Source organism: Erpetoichthys calabaricus, chromosome 7 (assembly GCF_900747795.2).
Source record: "Erpetoichthys calabaricus chromosome 7, fErpCal1.3, whole genome shotgun sequence".
NCBI lineage: Eukaryota > Metazoa > Chordata > Cladistia > Polypteriformes > Polypteridae > Erpetoichthys > Erpetoichthys calabaricus.
In genome coordinates, this window is record NC_041400.2 from 7,197,246 (window position 1) to 7,218,738 (window position 21,493).

The window sequence follows — 21,493 nt, forward strand, 5'->3', positions numbered from 1 at the left end:
GGTCCGTTACTCCCAGTAATAACTTTTGCATTTTGAACAACAAAAAAAAAAAAGAAAAACTCACTTGGAAAATGTCTTTCAGGCCCGAGGCCCTCATCAATCTTTTATTATTTCCAAGTTTTCTTAAAAAGTACGTGAAAGTAGCACCATAAGCTCTCGTCGCAAAATGATTACACAAAAAAAAAAAAAAAAAAAAATTCAGTAATTTGGAAATACTGTTATTTTATAACTTTATTAACAAGTTAAAAAAACAAACAAATTACATTATTTACAGAGTATCGAGGAGAAAAAAAAAAAACTGGAATAAAAGCGTAAACAAGCATTCTAAGTAACGGTCACATATCCACCTCGAGGATTTTTTTCAATTTTTTTTTCGTTTCTTCACAGGAAAAGGCAATCAATCCAGTATGTTGAAGCTAAACTGAGCTATGGTCGAGTCCAATATAAAAAACAAACAATATATATATACTGTATACACAAGTTTCCAGTGTCTTGTCAATGGACACATCAGCTCAACACCACCCATTCCTCCAAGCTTATCGTCTTTTTGTGTTTTTAAACGTTTTATCATCCTAAAAATCACATCGGCCGGTTACACGGTGACTACTGTTGGAATTGTTCAGGGAGTGAATGCATCCTATTATTCATAAAGCCCCGGACAAAAAAAAAAAAAAAAAAAAAAAAGGAAACAAAATGAATGCAAACCGTGGGACATTAATTACAAAAAAAAAAAAAAAAGAAGACCAGACCCGGTCAAATCAACAATACCATATAAAGCATTCAGCATGAAAGTCTTTAATGTTTGACATTTATAGTGTTTATAGTGTACGTTTAAAACAGAAAGAGAGAGAAAAAGAAACAAAATCAAATTACAGAAAGAAAAAAGTGAACTACTGCCGAGGGGATTCAAGATAGCAGCATCGGTATGGGAATCAAAAGCTGGCGGCATCTCCTTACCGTACAGGAGTCCAAGGGAAGAAAACCAAAAATAATTAAAATAATAAAAATCTCCATTGGCATCCAATGCGGTACTCACAAACCAAAATTGAGAGAAAGAAAAGAAAAGATGCCATTTCCTAAACTGTCATCTAAAAATAAGGCTTTAGGGCTTAAAGTCACAACTGATATTATTATTATTATTATTCTCCTTAAGTTTTAATACAGATACTCTTATCATTCCCATAAAGAACTGGAAGCAAAACAGCAACCACACTCAAGTATTTCCACTAGTAAAGAATTTTAATACAAAATAAAAAATATATAAAAAAAATTCACAAAACTTTCTTTTTGTTTTTTTTGTTTTTTCTGTTTTCAGATAGCAAAGTGTTAAACGTTGTGATAGTTTTGACCCAACAAATGTTACTTTGCAGTACAACCGTACAACCATCCAGTGCAAAACCTCTCCTAACGGCAATTTTTCTTTTTTTAAAAATTTGTATTGAAAAACGTCTTATTTTTGTCACTCCTGTAAAATACGGAGTTGGATCAGGCATTCTATCGGATTCACTTCTAGGGACTCGGTAAACATACAGAAAAAACACTAAATTAGAACGTATTCATTACATTTTGTTAGTTCTGAGGTACTATGAGAGAGAAAGGTTATCATAAGCTTCAAAGATTAGCTGTAGGAAATCGGCTACCTTTGTATTTCCTCTAACAATTACACTTAACAGACAACAAGGAACAAACTAAGTGGTTTAAACAGCTGCGACTGTTCGTAGTCGGACCAAGGCGCCACATATGGAGCTATCCCTTTGAATGAGAGAGAGAGAGAGAGAAGAAAATAAAAACAAACAAACAAAACAGTAAAATTATTATTATTATTATTATTCTAGACATGAATTTTAAAATTGCTGCTTGGGACGCAACATCCCATCAGTGATAAGGCATCGTTTGCCTTTTAAGTACAATAATACACGACAGTACACTGAAGAACAAAAAAAGCTTGGAGACATATTCCTGGATTAACGTAGCAATTTGCTACAATATTTTGGGACATTGCTAATAATTAAAAAAAAAAAAAAAAAAAAAAATGAACACCAAAACCCGAAAACAAAAAAATTCCAAAGCTAATCTGCTCTGTAGAAAATGAACACTGAAGTACTCAATGCGTATAAAATCAAATCAAAAAGAAAAATCGACAAAGTCTTCATCGTTAAGGTCAAATCTGTGCAGCCGCCAACTGTTTGAAGTAGGAAAGTCCCCCCAAGTATGACATTCAAGTGTCATTTGGTTGAAGAATATTTAACATTCTTACAAAAAAAATAAGGAAAAAAAAAAAAAAAAAACAACAGCACCCAGCATGCACGTGGTGTCTGGCAGGTGAACATATGGACTGTAGCGGCCCCACTGTACAGTCGGACCAATTCACACAAAGAAGAAATGATTTGAAATATTCCTAAGAAGCAACGTCTCGCACACATTGTGTTCACATCCTCGCACTCCCAACGGCGTAATTATTACAAAAAAGGTAAACGAAGAAGGATTTGACCTTAATGACGACATCTCAGTACCATTCACTATTGGTTACCAATATATTAGCATATGTCCTATGGACCAAGTCTCTTATTTCAAAGTTCAGAGTTTAGAAAATATGATACAAGTACACACAGGATGTTATACATTTAAAACCAGACCCCCCCTCATCTATGACCCCTCCCCACCAAAAAAAAAACAAACAAACAAACAAAAAAACAAACAAAACGTTATATTATCAAACAGTGCTCCGAAGGTTTAAAAGGTTAACGTAAAGCAGCCTTGGTTGGTTTTGTTTCTCGTTTTAAATTTTCAAGTACGTGTCCAAGCTACACTGTTTCTGCTGAAGTATCATTTTTTGGTCTCTGATATCTCAGTCTCCATGCTGATTAGTGGGCTGTCGCCAGAATCCTCATGGCTGTTGACTTCCGTGGGTTCGTCCGAGTTTTCCTCGAGTTTATCTTCCAGTGTTGGTGTGTTCGGTACTCGGCTCACCTGGTTCAGAAATTCTTCTGCTTGTTCAACACTAGTGTCATCCAGCTTATTGCTGCTCAGAATCCTGAAGGAGAGAGCAGAACAGACAACCAGTCAGACAGTCTGAGTGACGAGACAATGAAGCTGTGCGTTCACGATGGTGGATTACCTTGTAGTGCACGTTAAGTACAGTGCATGAAATGGTTTTTCTTTTTGTAACATATTTCGATGCCCCCCTGCTCACTTCGCTCGCCAACCCCCATGTTTGGTTTTCTGGATACACACTTTTAAGATTTTTTTTTCTTTGAATTGTTGCTATTTCAGAACTTATGTAAAAACAATATTTGGAATCTTTGGAGTCCCACTATGCTGAATCTTTTAAATGAGGTCAGTGAGATGTGTGTTTAATGACTTTGTACCATAATTCAGGAGAGGTTTCTGTTTGGAATTTCAGCACAGATAGTGATCGACATCATCAGCAGTTAATCATTTTATCTGCAAAGTAACCAATAAATGCTTGTGAGGTAAAACACGTTTTTGAAATTCTCTGACTTAACTCTTTCAGGGCTGATGTCGACTTTTGTCAAAAGGAGGAGTTGACGATGGTAATCAACTGTAAACTGTGACAAAACCAACCGTTACGTTTTAGTTGGACTCTCGTTGCTACAAGGAAAGTTAGATTCATTGGTTTGACCAAGATTCCCTGTGCTCTCGCGAGTAGCAAGGCGCACGCAGTGGCAAAAATGGCAAGAAGTCAAAGCGAATGCGTAAAGCAAAATACTCCATGGATGACACTTTGCCCATTATCTCTGAATTGGACTATGACTTGTCAGACTCAGTTTTTGATACAAGTGATCGAAAACAAATGTGACGTTCCAGCTTCAGCTGATTGGTGCCCAGCTAATCATGGTACTGACAGTGTTCGCCAGGGAGGACTGCCACTTAACAATAATAAAAGGTAGTAACAAGATTATAATTCACTACGACCATGACCGCTGCTGCTGTCCCAGCCATGCGAAGACAGCCTGGCAGCAAGCCTGCCGCACATTCATGCCACAGCATGCAGCAACAGATGTTTTATGTTGATTTCTGAATGAAACCATTGTTTTTTGGAAAATATATTCAGCCCTCAAAGAGTTAAACTTCAAAGCCTTACAATATTTCCATACTTCTGACATATCACCTGTGTCCATATATTCATTCTCTATTCACCTTTTCGTTATTTCTCCGAGTAATAATTTCTTTTTTTTTTTTTTTGTGCTAATGTGATGTTTACTGTCTTTTTTTGACACTGTCGTTTTTTTCTGCGTTCGTATTCTGTATCTTGCTCTGCATGTGTTTCATTGAGTCTTTTGAATTCCAGTTTTCATTATCTCTAACCTGCTCTGCATGTGTTTGGCCCCTTTGTGTTTTAACCTCTTTATGACGTTTTACTTTGTTTTCTACTCTTTGTCTTTTATTTCTGACCTCGCTATGTCCTGCATTTGTTTCAATGACACCTGGTCCGTGGTGATTATTTTCCCTTTTTTGTGTAATAATTTCCGTTTGTTTGCGCTACTGCGATCTTTACTTTCTTTTTTTTATACTTTCTAATTTTCCTACTTTCATATTCTTTAACTTTCTCCACATTTGTATCGCACATACGTTTTTTTTTTTTTTTTTGAGCCTTACGAATTCCACTGCTTTCATAATCTGCTGTACATGTGTACAGCGCCAATGTTTGTGAACGTGTTCATGAAGTTCTACTTTGTCTTTTACTCTGTCTTTTAATTCTGAGCCTGATTGGACATGCTTTGTTTTAATCCCACTTGTTTACTTTCCTTATTTTCTGAATTTGCACCTTTTTCTTTTTTTCTCTCCCAACGCTTTTGAGTCTCTTTTCTCCATGCTGCTTTCTTCTTCGCTTAGTTGTCGACGATTCATTTACTGTATAACGTATTGTCCTTATACGCTTTATATGCGCTGAGACCCTGGATCTGTGTGTGCTTAAATCCTTCACACAACTGAATGTTTTGCTGCCCGTTGTCTTATTTGATATTGATCGTAAGTAGGGCGTGTCTCACAAGATGTTCTACATCATCGCGAGATGGTCCTGAGTCAATCTCTTGGCACAATGTCTCATGTTTAAGGTCGTCGCAGGGTCTTTTAACTGTATTCCATGATCTTAACGTGAAGATCACGTCTCGACGCCCTACTGTTTCTCTCCAGGATTTTTTTTATAATAGAGAGATAGCATCTATACATAAAAGTGATAAACAAAACATTGTGCCACATTTACATCTTGTAGTCCATTGTATTATTTAATTAAACATAAATGCAAATTTCACACGAGGAAAATGTTAGGTACACCTCTACAGTACCACCGTAAATGGCTTAAAATTAGAACCAAAGGATTAGAACATCATTAGAGGGGCTCTTGTACTTGGAGATTCACTCGAAAGAGGCCCCAAATATTCTGTAATAACTCTTGCTAGGATGAACCAACGTGCAATGTGCTCCTTGGTATATAGAGCTTCGAACAAGCCGGGATGCCCCTGCGTCGGAGCAACAAGGTAGGCGCCGGACAGCCGCTGCGACGTTTAACCTCTGTTTGCAACTTCTGGGTGCATACCACCCATACCCCTTCACTCAGTCACTCGACTTCTCATCAAGATGGTGGTGTACAGTATTGAGCAGAGCGTCTTCATGGCTGTTGGGTAAGGGGATTTGAAATGGGTTGTGCCTGCAAGATACCCCTCAGACATCACACAGTTGTAACAATGCTGCATGGAAAAGGGGGTGAAGGCTTTCTGTCAGCTGATGTCAAAGACTAACTAGACAGTTAGGGGGCAATGCCAACTATTAGACAGGGCTAACGTTTTCCGCAGATGGAAGTGGCTTATCATTGAATAAATTATTGCAGTTACATTTTCACTTTTTTTAAAATGACATCTCCTGTACCTAAAGATACTATTTAAATAAAGATAAAATCTTAATATATGCACTTATTAAAAGGGAAATCATTTTATGGGGTGTACTTACTTTTTCACATGACTATATGTGGCACTCCAAAGGTATGGCATCATATTTGAGTATTTTTTTTTCTTGGTGTTGTTTTCACTCATGTACTTTTTCTGTTGATATTCCAGGTACTTTCAAGTTAAATTAATAGAATAAATCACTCCTGTGGCCACCACTAGGGGGAGCAATGTGAAGTGGGTAATGCTGTTCAGATGAGCACAACTACCCCAAAAAGCAGCACAGTCTCACTCTCTCTCTAATTTCTTCATCCCAGGTCGATATATAGGATTGTTGTTTTTAATCTTTAGTCAATTCAGAAGTTTTCTTTCTTTATTGTTATTTTACTGTTTGTCATAATACAATAACATTTATTTAATTATTAAGCTTTACTTCTCCCTGGGGACAAATCACGTTTGTTTGTTTGTTCACTTGCTCGCTTGCTTTCCATTTGTTTCTTTGTATCCTTAAGAAATCGCATGGCAGTACTTTAAATTAAATGTGTTAAAAGTACAAAAATGACTATTTGGTATTGTTGACTAGTTACAAAATTACTAATTATTTTTTAAAGAATTCTCACCTTCCCGGTGTTAGTGGAGGGTAGCTTTCCTGTCAAAAGGCATTTTGTTTAATTGCCGTGATATGCTCCTGTACACTTATACAATACGCCACCCAAAATTGAAATGTTTTCTTTTTTATTTTACTTAACCCCATGTACTTTGTAATAATGAATGAGAAAAATCATTTAACCTCATGCTTTCATGCTAAACACAGGGCCGTCTTAATGCATGGGCATGCTGGGCAGTTGCCTGGGGGCCCCATGCTAATCTATGTGTGTTGTGAGGGTAGTGGCACCAGTGCACAGCTTTGCCCGGAGGCCTATAATGCTGTTAAGATGGCCCTGGCTAAATGTTGATTAAAATAGTTTCTGATACAATGTGAGTCAATGGTGACCAACATTAGACAACAATACCAAAATGTCCACGAAAAAAAAAAAATCACATAATCCACATGTGACGTCACCCAGTCATACGCTCACAGCATCCCAAACGCATGTATTTTAACTTTATAAATAATAAGTAAGTCACTTAACTTATAAATACAGTAAGTCATTTAACTAAAACTAAACATACTCAGATGTGAACAAACATTTGAATTGAAGACCTGCCATGCCCCAATAGTGCAATTTATTCTTTTGACAACATTAACATCAATGACAGATAAAGATTTAGTACTCGGTGTTGTACCAAAATCGTAGCAACTAACTTGAAGCCCAATGTAGACTACAATGTCAAACCGGGGTCTAAGCAACCAGTTGACATTAGTCATGTAGACCTAGAATTGTCTTTAGTGACCGTGGCAGCCAGTGGTTTATTTTCTCAGGGATATGAGTACTCGACTTGAATTTTTGTTCTCTTTTCCACTGTCACACTTTAAACGGATACTTGCACATTATTATTGCTTGCTTGCGTCCTATACATGGTAATGGGATGCTTGAGAAGCTAACTTTAAGCCTTCAACATCTGCAATAAGATGCTGCAGATGTTCTATCAGACGGTTGTGGCGAGCGCCCTCTTCTACGCAGTGGTGTGCTGGGGAAGCAGCATAAAGAAGAGGGACGCCTCACGCCTGGACAGTTTGACATCTGTGGCAGAGCAACGGGCGCTGAGCAGACTCCTGTCAATCATGGAGAATCCACTGGAGCCACTGAACAGGATCATCTCCAGACAGAGGAGCAGCTTCAGCGACAGACTGCTGTCACCGTCCTGCTCCACTGACAGACTGAGGAGATCGTTCCTCCACCACACTATGCAACTCTTCAATTCCACCCGGGGGGGGGTAAACGTTAACATTATACAAAGTTTTTGTCTGTCTGTATACCTGCATTGTTATCACTCTTTAATTTGATATTGTTTATCATCAGTATGCTGCTGCTGGAGTATGGGAATTTCCCCTTGGGATTAATAAAATATCATCTATCTATCTATCTATCTATCTATCTATCTATCTATCTATCTATCTATCTATCTATCTATCTATCTATCTATCTATCTATCTATCTATCTATCTATCTATCTATCTATCTATCTATCTATCTATCTATCAAGAAAAAAAAAAAACTCTCTCACCTAGAGGAGACGACAATGCATACCAACTACTGACACAGCTCTACTGAAGACAAAATGTTCAAGTAATAACCGACTTACATGCCATGTCTTAGCACGTGGCGCTCCCATTCTGAGCAGTGTGCAAATATGCGGCCACAGAACTCACAAGGAAATCGCTTCTCATTATTGATGGATGCTCTGCTTCCTGGAGAACCTGGGATATCTGAGAAAGAAATCCAGATTTAGGCACAAAGGAAAATATGACTAATGCCACGCACCGTGGTTCATTGCACGGCTAATGCCATATTAGTTATAACACCCAACAGGAAATACAGTGGATACAGAAAAAATTCAAACTCCTTCAGAATTTTATAATAATGTAGCCATATGCTAAAATCATTTAAATTAATGTTTTCCCTCTTCAAGCAATAGGCTACTCAATACCCCCAGACTAACAACGCAAAAACAGTTTTTTTAAGACATTTTTGCCAATCATTTACGCAAGTGGCGCAGTGGTAACGGCTGATGCTTTGCAGTAAGGAGATTGTGGGTGAGAAAAGTAGTAAGAAAAGTGCTAGATAAATGTAAAGAATTATTATTATTATTATAATTATAATGTATTAAAAATAAAAACTGAAATATCAGACTGACACAAGTATTCAGATCCTTTTGCTAGGACTCGAGTTTGCCTTAGGTGCCTTCCATTCCATTCTATTGCTCCTCGTGAGATGTTTCTATACCGTGTTTGGATTCAACCAAGCGGTCAATTCAATTAACTGAACGTGAATAGGACAGGCACAGCCCTGCCTATATGAGGTCCCACAGATGACAAATGTGTACCAGAGCAAAAACTAAGCCATGAATTCTAATGCAGGACTTACAGCAGTAGTCTCAAACTCCGGGCCTGAAGGGCCGCAGTGGCTACAGGTTTTCATTCTCACCCTTTTCTTAATTAGTGATCTGTTTTTGCTGCTAATTAACTTCTTTTGAATTCACTGTAATTGACTTGCTCTTGAAGACTCAGACCTCATCATTGTTTCTTATTCCTAAGTTAGCAGCCAAACAGTAATGGGATACAAAAGGAGCCAAAACATGAGCAGCAAACTGTGTCCATCATACAATATCTGAAAATAAAGAAATTGTGATGGTGTCAGGAATGTTGATCTGCTCAGGTCCCCAAAACATTTTAACAGTACTGATCTCAGAGAAGATAAATTCAGCAATTTCGGATGTTTGCTAGTACACAATGAGAGCAGCAACAAGCCATGGAATTAAAGAACGGTTTAATTAACAACAAGACTGGTTGGAGTTTTGAGGCCCCGACTTAGCTGGTCTTCTGTTGGTTCACTCACTTCACATTTCATTTCTGTTTGGGTGCCATTTAAGGAAAGAAATGAAGAAATTCAGGGGGTAAAATTATAAAAAAAAAAAAAATCAATTAAAATGAACGGAAAAGGAGTTAATTAGCAACAAAAACTGGTCACCAATTAATAAAAGGGTGAGAATGAAAACCTGCAGCAACTGCTGCCCCTTTAGGACCGGAATTTGAGACCACTGACCTACAGGCAGGATTGTGGTGAGGCTCAGATTGGGGAAAGGCTACCCAAAAAAAATCCTGCAGCATTAAATTTTCACAAGAGCACAGCAGACTAATTCATTCTTAAATATTTGAAGTTTAGAACCACCATGACTCTTCCTACAGGTGGCCACCCAGCAAAAAAAAATAATCATGCGAGGGGGGCCAAGAGAGGTGACCAAGAACCTGCAGAGAACCTGTGTGGAGATGGGGGAAACTTTCAGGAGCAACAATAACTGTAATACTCCACCAATCTGGGCTGACAGAGCAGAGTGGCCAGACACATGGAAGCCTACTTTGGGGGTCTGAAAAAAAGGCATCTAAAGGACTCTCAGACTAAGAGAAACAAGATTCTCTGCTCTGATGAAATCAGGATTAGCTTCATGTCAACAGGAAGCCAAGCACTGCACATCAGCAGTGCAAAACCATCCCAATGGTGAAACATGGTGGTGGCAGCATCCTGCTGTGGGAGATTATTCAGGGTTGAAGGAAAGATGAATGGAGCAACGTACAGAGACATCTTTAATGAAAATCTGCTCCAAAGTGCTCCGACTGGACCGAGACTGGTTCACTTTCTACAGGACAATGACCCCAAGCACAACACAAACTCGACACAGGAGTATCTTTGGGCCAACTCTGGCAATGTCCTTGAGCGGCCCAGACTTGAACTCAATCTTAACAAATCTTGAAAGACCTAAAAATTGCTTTCCACCAATTGGTCCCCATCCAACCTGACAGGAGCCTGAGAGGATCTGCATAGAAGAAGGTCCGAAAATCCACACATCCAGGTGAGCAAAGCTTGTTGCATCAAACCCATGAAGACTCCCAGGCTGGAATGTCTGCCCAAGTACTGAGTAAAGGGTCTGAATACTTGTGCCAATGTGATATTTCAGATTTTTATCTTTAATAAATTTGAAAAAATTTCTAGAACCTGCTTGCGTGTTGTCATTTGGGGGTATTAAGTGTTGGCTGATGAGGGAAAAAATGAGTCTAAATGATTTTAGCATAAGGCTGCAACAGCACAAAATGTGTAAAAGCGAAGGGGTCTGATAAGTAGTCGCTGCCGAATAGCTACCTCCACCAATGGGAGAACCTACTCAAGAAGGATAACACATTTCATTTCATAGAATGTCTTCTTATCGGGAATGTGAACAAAAAAATTAAAAAAAAACTATAAAAAACAAATGTTTGACAAAATGCGGACCATCTACTACTAGTACTGCTGCTACTACTGAGGATTTTATGATTCGCAGACAAAAATAAGAAAACAGAACAGAGAGAAGAATGATGAGGTGAAAGTGTGGAGTAGCATGGAGTGAGAGGAATATCAGTGCTGAGGTCAGAGAAAGACTTGATGTGGAGCGTTGAGGAGTAACAGACAAAGGTAGTGGACAAATGATTGAAGAGGTAAAACAAAACTGAGGAAGGCTGAAGATGATGTTGAGTTGGGATGATATGAACAAAATGTGCCTCACCACAAAGGATGCCCAGGACCTGCTGGTGAAAAAAAATTTGGGAAGCAACTGGCTAATTGGAATAAACCCAGAAAATGGCTGTTCAGCCCAATGTGGTGACGATGATAATCAGTAAAATTTGTGAATTTCCCCTTGGATTAATAAAGTATCTATCTATCTATCTATCTATCTATCTATCTATCTATCTATCTATCTATCTATCTAAAACAGCCCACATTATAAATTAACCAAAATTCTACTTGTTTTTTCCCTATTATATTAAAAAAGTTTTCCGTCATGTCCGCATCATTCAGCCTTGACCACACCCCCCAACACCTCCTGTCCAATCGTTACTCCTGCTGCGCACATCCTCTCTCCATCCCACCCCGTGACACTCCCAGTCTTGCTTAACTTGCCCTTCAATGCAGTCAGTTATAATGACAAGTCAGAAAAGCAAACGATCTATTCAAGAACGTCAACTTTTAGATTGCGATAGAAAAAGAGCAGCAAGAGCTGATAATCAACGTCGAAAATAAAAAGAAAATGAACAAAAAAAGATCTTTGATTTTTTTTTTTATAATCATAGATCTATGATTTTTGATATAATATAAATCAAGAAAAATGAGAATCATCCAATAAATGAAAAACAGAAAAATATCCAAAACAACATGAAATGCAAAAAAAGCAACATTAACAGAATGTAAGTTAGAGGATATGTAGGTTCATCATATTGTTTCTGACAAGGCGTTCATTTTTTTATTACATTTATCTTTTTTTACTTCTACTTTAACTTTTTTACTTTTTACTATACTTTATTATTCATTGGTATTTAAAATTGACAGTTGTAGTGAAATACTCAAGTAACTGATTTTCTATCTATAATAAGTAAGCATCAAACTGTCTTCCTCCCGCACCCCACATGCTCTTCTGTATACCATCTCTTTAATTAGAATCGCTTTCTCTAACGCCGGGGCACCCCAAACCCTTCGAGCAGCTCAGCCACGTAATAGCAAGTGTCCAGTGCCCGCCGTCGGGGGTTGGTGGGCAAAGCGCTCCCGAGTTGTTTAAAAAAAAAATCAAAAATCAGATTTAAGCATAAATAGTCTAACTTAAAATCTCATTGCTTAAGCCATGCTACCCTAATTAGCAGAATCATGATCTAATTTAAACCTCTCACCTCTGTTAATTATATATAAAAGATATGATAACCCAATCAGTCAGAAATCACCTTCATGTGGTTTATTGTATTTGAAACTATGTGACATATACAGGGGTGCTTGCTAGTTAATGAACCCTTCAGAAGTTTCAATATTCCCACATAAGTATGACTTAAAACATCAGTGTTCCACACAAGTCCTAAAAGTAGATACTGTATGAAGAATCCAGCTAAACAAATGAGACACAAATATCATACTTGGTCATTTATTTATTGAGGAACATCACCCAGTATTACGAGAATCTTTACTTCTAGTGTTTGGTGGGACCCCCTTTTACAGCAATAACTGAAACTACACATTTCCAGGTAGGTCTTTTTATGAGGTGAAAACCTATCAGGACAACCGGTTCCCCCAACACACTAGATGGCAGCATTCCTGGGTTAGGATTCCCGCAGGCTTCCATCAAGCTACAGTATGTCCTAGCACCGAATGTACTTCCCGGTCCAAGTTAAAATGAGCTGCTTGACCTCACCCAAGCAAGTTGGAGTTGGATGGAAGAGGACAAAGCTTGCCTGGGAGGTGTAGAGAAAGACAGAAGAAGAGTATTATATTACTGTGCCTTTCTTGAGGCCATTTTATGGTACTTTGTATAATAAATATGTGTTTGCACCCGGAACTTGCGTCTGTTCAGTTATGCTTGGGATGCTGCAACGCCCCATACTGGTCACAACACATATGCACAAAAAGATCCAAACGTTTTCCTTTATTTCACTCACAAGATGACAATAAAATCAGATGACATTTCTCATCTTTTCCTTTTAATCACTAACCTTTTGCTTCATTTTTCTCTTCCGGCTCCTCATCGTCTTCCAGTTCAACTTCCTCTTCTGCCACCTCATCTTCATCTACTTCAGCCGTTTCCTCTTCTTCTTCCTCCTCTTCTAGGTAGTCTTCCTCTTCTTCATCTCTCTCCTCAGCATTTAAGGTCTCTACCTTTTCTCTCAGAGCCTCCAGCTGGTCAAGATTCACTCGGCCTACAAGTTCAAAATTACGGGCCACCTAAGGAAAAGAGAAGCAGAAAGATAAGCAACCTGATAATGTCGATCAAGCCCACTTGCCTACACACATTTCTAACTTCTAAATTAACAAAATGGACTCGACTGGTTTTAGCTTTAGAGACCTTTTAAGATGCGCCAGGAGTTGGGAAGGGTGGAAGAGAAAAAGTTGGGAGGGGGAAAATGTTGGCGAGAGCGAAAACGGCCCTCAGTCAGCCCTTACAGCTCCTGATCATTTAGGGATATATCTGGCTTGATGCTCAATTTCATGCCTTGTTCTTTTATTTTTCCTCCACATGGAGTCAGCTTTCCCTTAATTTTTGTTTTTTTGTTAAATGTACATTGATGCAAGACCATTTTATTCCTACCTTTTTTTTTTTTTTTATTGATGCCATGGTATAAATTTTACTCTACTGCTGCTTGCTGGGATATGTGAACACAAATAAAATATCAACCACAGCACTGCCTTGTCCTTCTTAGCTCTCCCCTTCTTTCGCTTGCAGTCTCCACCATGGCCTTTCATTCTCGTGCTCCTCCAAACTACCCTTCTTTTCTCGTTCAAACCCAACCAACTTCCTCCTCTGTTTGAGGCCTTACTACCCATGTGACTTACAATGGTGTATGAAGCTCCTATAAGGATTGCCCTCCCACCTTGAAACACCACCTTGCTACACAGGTTGGCATGTGGCCGCATACTTAAATGAGATACGATTCACATTGGCTTTATAGTTCAAGAAGGAGTTATACCCTTCAAGGCTAAACTGTTTGGGGACCTAGCGTTTTTATAGAGTTCCTTAATGGCTGTACTGGTAAATGTTACCTTGTGCTCATCACGCAGGTGATCCTCCAGCTCCTCCCGCTCTTTGCTGTCAAAGTAGCAGAGCTGACACTTGTAGGGCTTCAGTTCGTTGTGCTTCTCGATATGCTGCTGGAGGCTTTCATCACTGGAGCAGGTAAAAGTGCATCGGTCACAGCGGAACACAATTCCTTGCAAATGCTTGGACAGCTTCGAGCGACACACTTCAATTGGGACCACACGTTCCTCTGTAGAATGCAAAGGTAATGAAGAATTAGACTGCAGCTTTAATGAATAAAGTACATGAGCCTCAGTGTTTGTGAAGAGGAAAAAGGGAGTCAAATTATGCAAATGTTCAGAGTGTTAAGTGAGTACAGGCAAGTGAACACGTAGGAAAACACAGTTGGAAACTTGTTAAGGGTAAATATTGCACAAACATTACGAAGTTTTTCTTTACACAAAGAACGATAGACACTTGGAATAAGCTACCAAGTCCTGTGGTAGACGGTAAGAACTTAGGGACCTTCAAAACTCAACTTGATGTTTTATTTGGAAGAAGTAAGTGCAGAGGACTGGGGAGCTTTGTTGGGCTGAATGGCCTGTTCTCGTCTAGAGTGTCCTAATGTTCTAAAAGTGAAATGATTGTTGGATATAACAACGCTCATCTCCAAACAAACTCTTTAGCGTATTAAACATTTCACTTGCTATACAAGTGTAGTATACTCAGCATATTTGTAAAACTAAGTGTATAGAAAAGACTAACAGGATGTTAGCTTAAACTGCATTTTGTGTAAATCACAAGTTAAGGGGAGGTTATGCGTAAGCTATACAAAAGTCTTGTGAGGCCTCACCTGGAGTATCGAGTTCAGTTTTCGTATTCATGTTACAAAAAATAAAGACATGGCAGCAGTAGAGAAATCCAGAAAATAGCAAATAAGTTGATTTTGGGACTGAGAGGTAGAAGGTATGAGGTGAGACTGAAGGAACTGAAGCTTTTCAGTTTAAGCAAATGAAGATCAAGAGGTCACAGGCTTCGAAATCACGAAAGGGAATCAGTCCAGTGGATCCCTGCTGTTACTTGTAGAAACACACATTGCTGGAAGCTTGTTATGGATGAAAATCGTACAAAAAAAAGTTATCACTTGCCAAGCTGTAACTGACCAGATCCAACGCAATGCAAATAAATGACCTATATGGAATGCTTTGTGAAATTAAAAGTGTTCTTTTTGTTCCACCAAGAAACATAGATACTCTGGTTTAATTGTCTCGGGCACCCCATGTCCATTAGCCCACTCACTAAATATCAGGGGTCTCAAACTCCAGTCCTGGAGGGCCGCAGTGACTGCAGGTTTTCATTCTCACCCATTTCTTAATTAGTGACCTGTTTTTGCTGCTAATTAACTTCTTTTGAATTCATTTTAATTGACTTGTTTTTTTAAGATTTATTCCCCGGATTCAGGAAATGGGAGGATGGGAATTCAAAGCTGATCAGTTTTTTGAAAATTCAAACCTATGCGTAATGAATACATAGCATTTTGGCCCCATTATGTCTTGATGCCCAAAAGGGCAGGAGTAGCAAAAATGTTGGTTGGATGTCTGAGCAACCTGCAACACATCACCACTGTCTGGCACCATAAGAAGAACGCATAAAGGTAGTTAGATATGAAAGGCACAGATAGATAGATAGATAGATAGATAGATAGATAGATAGATAGATAGATAGATAGATAGATAGATAGATAGATAGATAGATAGATAGATAGATAGATAGATAGATAGATAGATAGATAGATAGATAGATAGATAGATAGATAGATAGATAGATAGATAGATAGATAGATAGATAGATAGATAGATAGATAGAAGTTACTATATGATAGAAAGATAAACAGACAGACAGATAGATAAGCGTGAGTAAAATCATTATATGATAGACAGACAGACAGATAGACTGATAGATGAGAGTGAGTAAAATCACTATATGATAGACAGACATATTTTAGCATAGTTGGCATAGTTTAGCATAGATGGATGAAAGGCACTATATAATAGATAGACTGACAGACAGATAAATAAGAATGAATAAAAGCACTATATGATTGACAGACAGACAGACAGAAGGGCAAGTGAATAATTATCTGTACCTTTGTCTGAGTTGGCTCAACAGCTTTCTCAAAGCACATATCTAAACATGGTACGTCTGCAGCCACAGTTTTTCCCTTGCTCAGTCAGTTTCTTTTGTTGTTTTCCAGGGCCACTCCACTCTCTAATTACACCAAAGAAGAACAGTCAGCAGTGATTCATTTTGTATGGGCTGAAGGTGTACCAGGAGCAAAAACCTGTGGAAGGCTTTCTGCACAACATGAAGTCAGTGTTGTGCCATGGTGGAGTGTTTACAAATGGGTTTTCAAAAAATGGTCAGGCAACTGTTAAGCATGTGCCCACGTCCACTACTAACAACTAAATTGAACGATTCAGACAAACGAAAAATTCTGCCCATATACAATTTTAGCCCATAAAATGTGGATCACTGCTTGCTGCTCTAATGTAAAGTGAAGCGGCCTTGTTTACTCTTAGAAAACAACAACAAGAGAAACTGACTGATCAAAGTCAATACTTTCCCACTGTTACTACAGACACATTATGTTTCCACGTGTGCGGACGGGAAAGCTGTACAGTCAACTCAAAAACAAAATTATCACAAAAGTGCAGATAATTATTGACCTACCTTCATAAACAAAGATATATAGGACAGGTGTCCAGGAGATATAGGATTGGCCAAATGAGGAAGACCAGGAAATGGCTTAAAGTATACAGGAAGTTTTGAGAAAAGGGGAGACTTTACAAATCAGAGGATCAGAGTGACTGCGTTGGAGTGGAGGAGCCGTTTCTGTGCCAGAAGTAACACAGCCTACCAGGGCGGAGTATCCAGAAGTATGGAATCGCTTACTCTGTTAGTGTCAAACTAAAAAGGGATATCTAGATGAGGCTTTGTGAGAGACGGTAGGAGACAAACTGCATTTTCAATCTGAAAAACAACTTCATTTCTTATATCTTATTAATTGTGCTTCATCAGTTTACATTTTAAGAATTCATTGGGCCATAATCAACATAATTATAGTTTGTGTCATGTTCTCCTTGTATTGGTGTACTGTACAAGAGTGTGCCAATATTGTTTTCAATATAATTGATAATTTGACTGATATTATAAGTGTGGTGTTCTATTATTATTGGCAAAGATCCTGTACTTGTAATATTTCTACTGCACTACCGTATTGTATTGAGGAGTACTTGTGTTCTGTTCTGTATATTGTATTGTATTTACTCCCTTTATCTGACAACCACTGTACGCCAAACCAACCTGGAAAGGGGTCTCTCTCTTTGAACCGCCTTTCCCAACGTTTCTATCCATTTGTTTTTCCCTACAAGGGTTTTTTTGGGAGGGCTGTCAAAAGGCAGGGCCTATTAAAGCCCATTGCGGCACTTCTTGTGTGATTTTGGGCTACACAAAAATAAATTGTATTGTAAAGAGGAAAGAGCAGAGCGGTATTTCATAGGGGCCCCATTATTATATGAAAACGGCGATGGCAGCAGATTTGATCCATCCAGTTTTGCAGCTTAGTTTAGTAATCGATACAAGTGTCTGGACACAAATGGAAGGAAAAGAAAAAGAAACATCCTTGTACACCCCAACACTGAAAGTTTAAAGAGAGGAAGTCATTCACCCTCATCACTCCATCATTTATGAACCCTCTAACCACAGCTGGTTTGAAGGGCCAATAATGAAGAGGAGTGAAACCCAGCCATTAAACCGAATAGAAAATCAGTTGTCTGAGTAGATGGAAAACAAAGGCTTTTAAGAGAATCTGCACCTTTATTGCAGATACCCATCTGGCAATATGCAGCCTTCAATTTCAGAAATTACTGATACATAAACAGTAATATGATGGAATGGTTAGACTTTGCAATTGTAAATCATTTAAAATGAAATGACCCTGTGTAAATCCAAATTCCCCAGAGGTGGAAAACTTGTTTCAGCCAACAGGCTTAACCTATCCTTCTGCTACTATGATGTTCTGAATTTTTATTCAGCTCTTCGGTAAAGTAATGCCTTCGTATCGACAGTAAAGGGCAATATTTGAAACTCAAAATTTTTCATTACAATGCTGCAGTGTGAGTTAGATGAATATTTTATGTAAGGTATATAGGAACAACTGGGAGTGTAATAAAATAGCAACGAGTCACTCAACATTTTTAAAATGTTGGCATGAGGGTAGGCTGTTGGTATGTCAGTGTAAAGGCAGATTTTGAGAATCTGAGATCCCCCAACACACAAAAGATAAAACTATGCAAATATCACCAATGTATCCATCCATCCATTTTTGAAATCCACGTATCCAGCACAGGGTTGTGGAAGAGCTTGTGTCTCTCCAAGTAATCACCAGGGCACACGTCAGGAACAAGCCCTGAATATTGTGCTAGAATGTCATATAAACTAAATTTAAACAGTATTTTGGTATTTGTCTGATAAAAGCATTGAGAGATGGCCAAACAAAATTCCCCTCACCAGTTAAGCCTTGCATTGTCTTACCACACGGTCACATTTGTACCTTCTGTCTGCCAAACAACTTCTCAGCCCTCACATTTCCCCCCAAGTCAACCTCATGGATCCTCTGTTAATGGGATTGCTCTAAAGGAGATGCCATCAAAAGCTCTAACCACATCGTCTAGCAGGCTATGCTGTCATCGTGAGAAGAGTAATGCAAGATCTTATTTTATACAGTATAAAAAGCAATGTTTGGATAGGAAATTTATAAAACATATTTCCTACTTATGCACATTTGATTTACAGGTTAGTGTGAATTGGTGCAGATGACCGATCTTCCATCCAGTGTTATGTTTCTGCTTCCATCTCTCCATGACTGGACTAAGAGAATTCTAGAAATTAACCACATTGCCTTTGTAAAGGATTCCCGAGAGCTGTGGGGCTTCCAAAGTGCATCCTCAAGAGATCACCACTGACACTATACTGCGTGTTTTCCTGAGAATCACCTGCCAGCCAAGTCGTACCCTTGTAGGCCAGGCAATTGAGGAGCTTCCTGGGAACACCATTCGGAGTACAGGATATTAGAGGCCTAGGAAAGCACACAAGGCACTGTAACCCTCCAGTCTGAAATGTAACGACAGACATCTGGCAAGGGCCACATTTCCTGCATGCAAAGACTTCCTCTGTTGAGTTCCTCGCCTATGTATGTATGGGTTTCCCACTCAAATCCAAAATTCTTCAGGCTGGTGCTTTTAAACTGGCCCAATAATGAGTGACTGGTACCCTAATCAGGCTTTGTTCTTGTCTTATGTTTGATGCTTGCCAGAACAGGTTCTGACCCCCCCTTGAAATTACAAATTGGGAGTAATTGGGTGCAAAAATAGATACGAGATGCTATTTTCAGAAGGGCACACCATCCAAGGCTACAGCTTTTTTAAATGAAAACAATCTCTTGCCCACACTCCAACCACTCTGCACTGATATTAAGGAGTCTTTTTTTGATTATCAGTGTCAAAAATGCCCTGTGATTCAATGTCGTTCAACAATAAAATGTAAAAAACTTTCAAGGGGTGAATATTTTTAAAGGCACTGTACCATAATAACCTCTGCTTTTTTCCCAGTTGATTCTGGGGTTCGTCAGGGGTGTTCTGCTCCTACTCCATTCAATACTTGCATGGGACTGGGTGGTGGGTGGGGTCCAGCAGCGGTGGGGCATCTGTTGGTGAAGAGAGATTCACTGATCTTGACTTTACTGACGATGCTGTGACATTCACGGAGTCAATGGAGGCTTTGATGGGGGCTTTTGAGAGACTGAGCGAGGAGTCTGAGGGTCTGGGCTTGCGAGTGTCCTGATAAAAACCAAAGAATCAGGCCTTTAATGACCTCTTGGGCACGGACATCAGCAGTGTGTCTGTCTGTGGAGAGAGTGTCGACCGCATCGAGAGGTTTACTTACCTCGGCAGTGACATTCATGTATGTCTCTGGTGACTCTTCCTATGAAGTCAGTGGACAGATTGGGAGAGCAGGGGGGGAGGGGGGTCATGAGGTCACTGGAAAGGGGTGTGTGGTGTTGCCTATATCTCTGCAAAAGGACGAAGGTCCAAGTCTTTAGAGTCCTGGTGCTTCCTTTTTTGCTATATGGTTGTGAGACATGGATGCTAGCCAGTGACCTGAGACGAAGACTGGACTCCTTCAGTGCTGTGTCTCTTTGGAGAAACCTTGGGTACCGCTGGTATGACTTTGTGTCGAATGAGCAGTTGCTCACGGAGTCCAAAATGAGGCACATCACCTGCATTGTGAGGGAGCGTCAGTTACGGCACTATGGCCATGTGGCGCAATTCCCAGAGGGTGATCCAGGACCCTCATTGTTAAGGACTCGAGTGACTGGACCAGGCCAGGGGGACGCCCATATAATACCTGCCTGCAGCAGAGAGAACGTGGGACTGGGCCGTGTGTCTGCCTGCCTTGGGGGTTGCCAATCAGGACCCTGAGCAGTTTTGTCGTGTGGTGGGTGCGGCAACACACTGTACCAGTACATGCTCCCCAACCTGACCTGACCTGTACCATAATAATTTACTTACAAATTAATAGAAAATGTTATGTGCACTTGTACTGAATGAAATACCAGATGAATGAAGACCAGTCTGGACTAAAGTACAGGGCCAATTTTTGATCCCAGTCATTCCCTGGCTCTCTCTGACTATGAAAGTTACTTTGGGGCTTGGGTTAGAAATGACACAAGGATGGGGATTTAAAAGCAGTTCTAGGCAGGGCATATTTGAGTATATATTTAAGTCTACATAATAATACATTTTATTTATTTGTAGGCACCTTTCTAAACACTAAAGGACACACAGTATAAGAGAAGTGGAACAGAAGGATGGACTGGTGCATAGAGATGTATGGGGAGTGAAAATGACAATACCTTGAGATACTTATTATAAGTGGGAAAGTGGAAAAGCTACAGTATCTTGGTAGTTATTTTCTTAACAAATCTGTTACATGGCATAAGATTAACGTTTCTTTGCTCGTATTCCATTCAGAGTGAGTGCCATATAATCCAGCATTTTTTTAATCACATCTGTAGAGATCTAATGCATTATTAGGACTGTTAAGTCATACTTTCACTTGCCAGCCTCTGCCACATTTCTATCTTCTGCATATGACATTACAAATTTTCTACTGAACATCACACTTAATTTGCCACATATCTGTCTTTCTGTGATATTAGATCCTTAACATGTTTGGTACATCCGAGAGAACATATGCTGTTCCAAAAGGCTGGAATGTTTTTAAGGTCTTTCTATTTAGGAGTAAGCAAGACGTTAAATAGAGTCACTACCAAACCAGATATA

The 21,493-nt window shown here is 39.2% G+C and overlaps 1 protein-coding gene across 1 annotated transcript in view; it reads right to left on the reverse strand.

Annotated features, from left to right (window-relative positions):
• Positions 1-213: 213 nt before the first annotated feature.
• The window catches only part of znf462 (zinc finger protein 462), a 176,341-nt gene continuing 155,061 nt past the window's right edge, over positions 214-21,493 (reverse strand). The window contains exons 10-13 of the mRNA XM_028805058.2: positions 14,117-14,340; positions 13,072-13,300; positions 8,154-8,277; positions 214-3,034 (exon numbers count right to left, since the gene is read on the reverse strand). Of these exons, the coding sequence (XP_028660891.1) occupies positions 2,827-3,034; positions 8,154-8,277; positions 13,072-13,300; positions 14,117-14,340 (785 nt within the window). The 3' untranslated portion in view covers positions 214-2,826. The remainder of the gene's footprint in view (positions 3,035-8,153; positions 8,278-13,071; positions 13,301-14,116; positions 14,341-21,493) is intronic.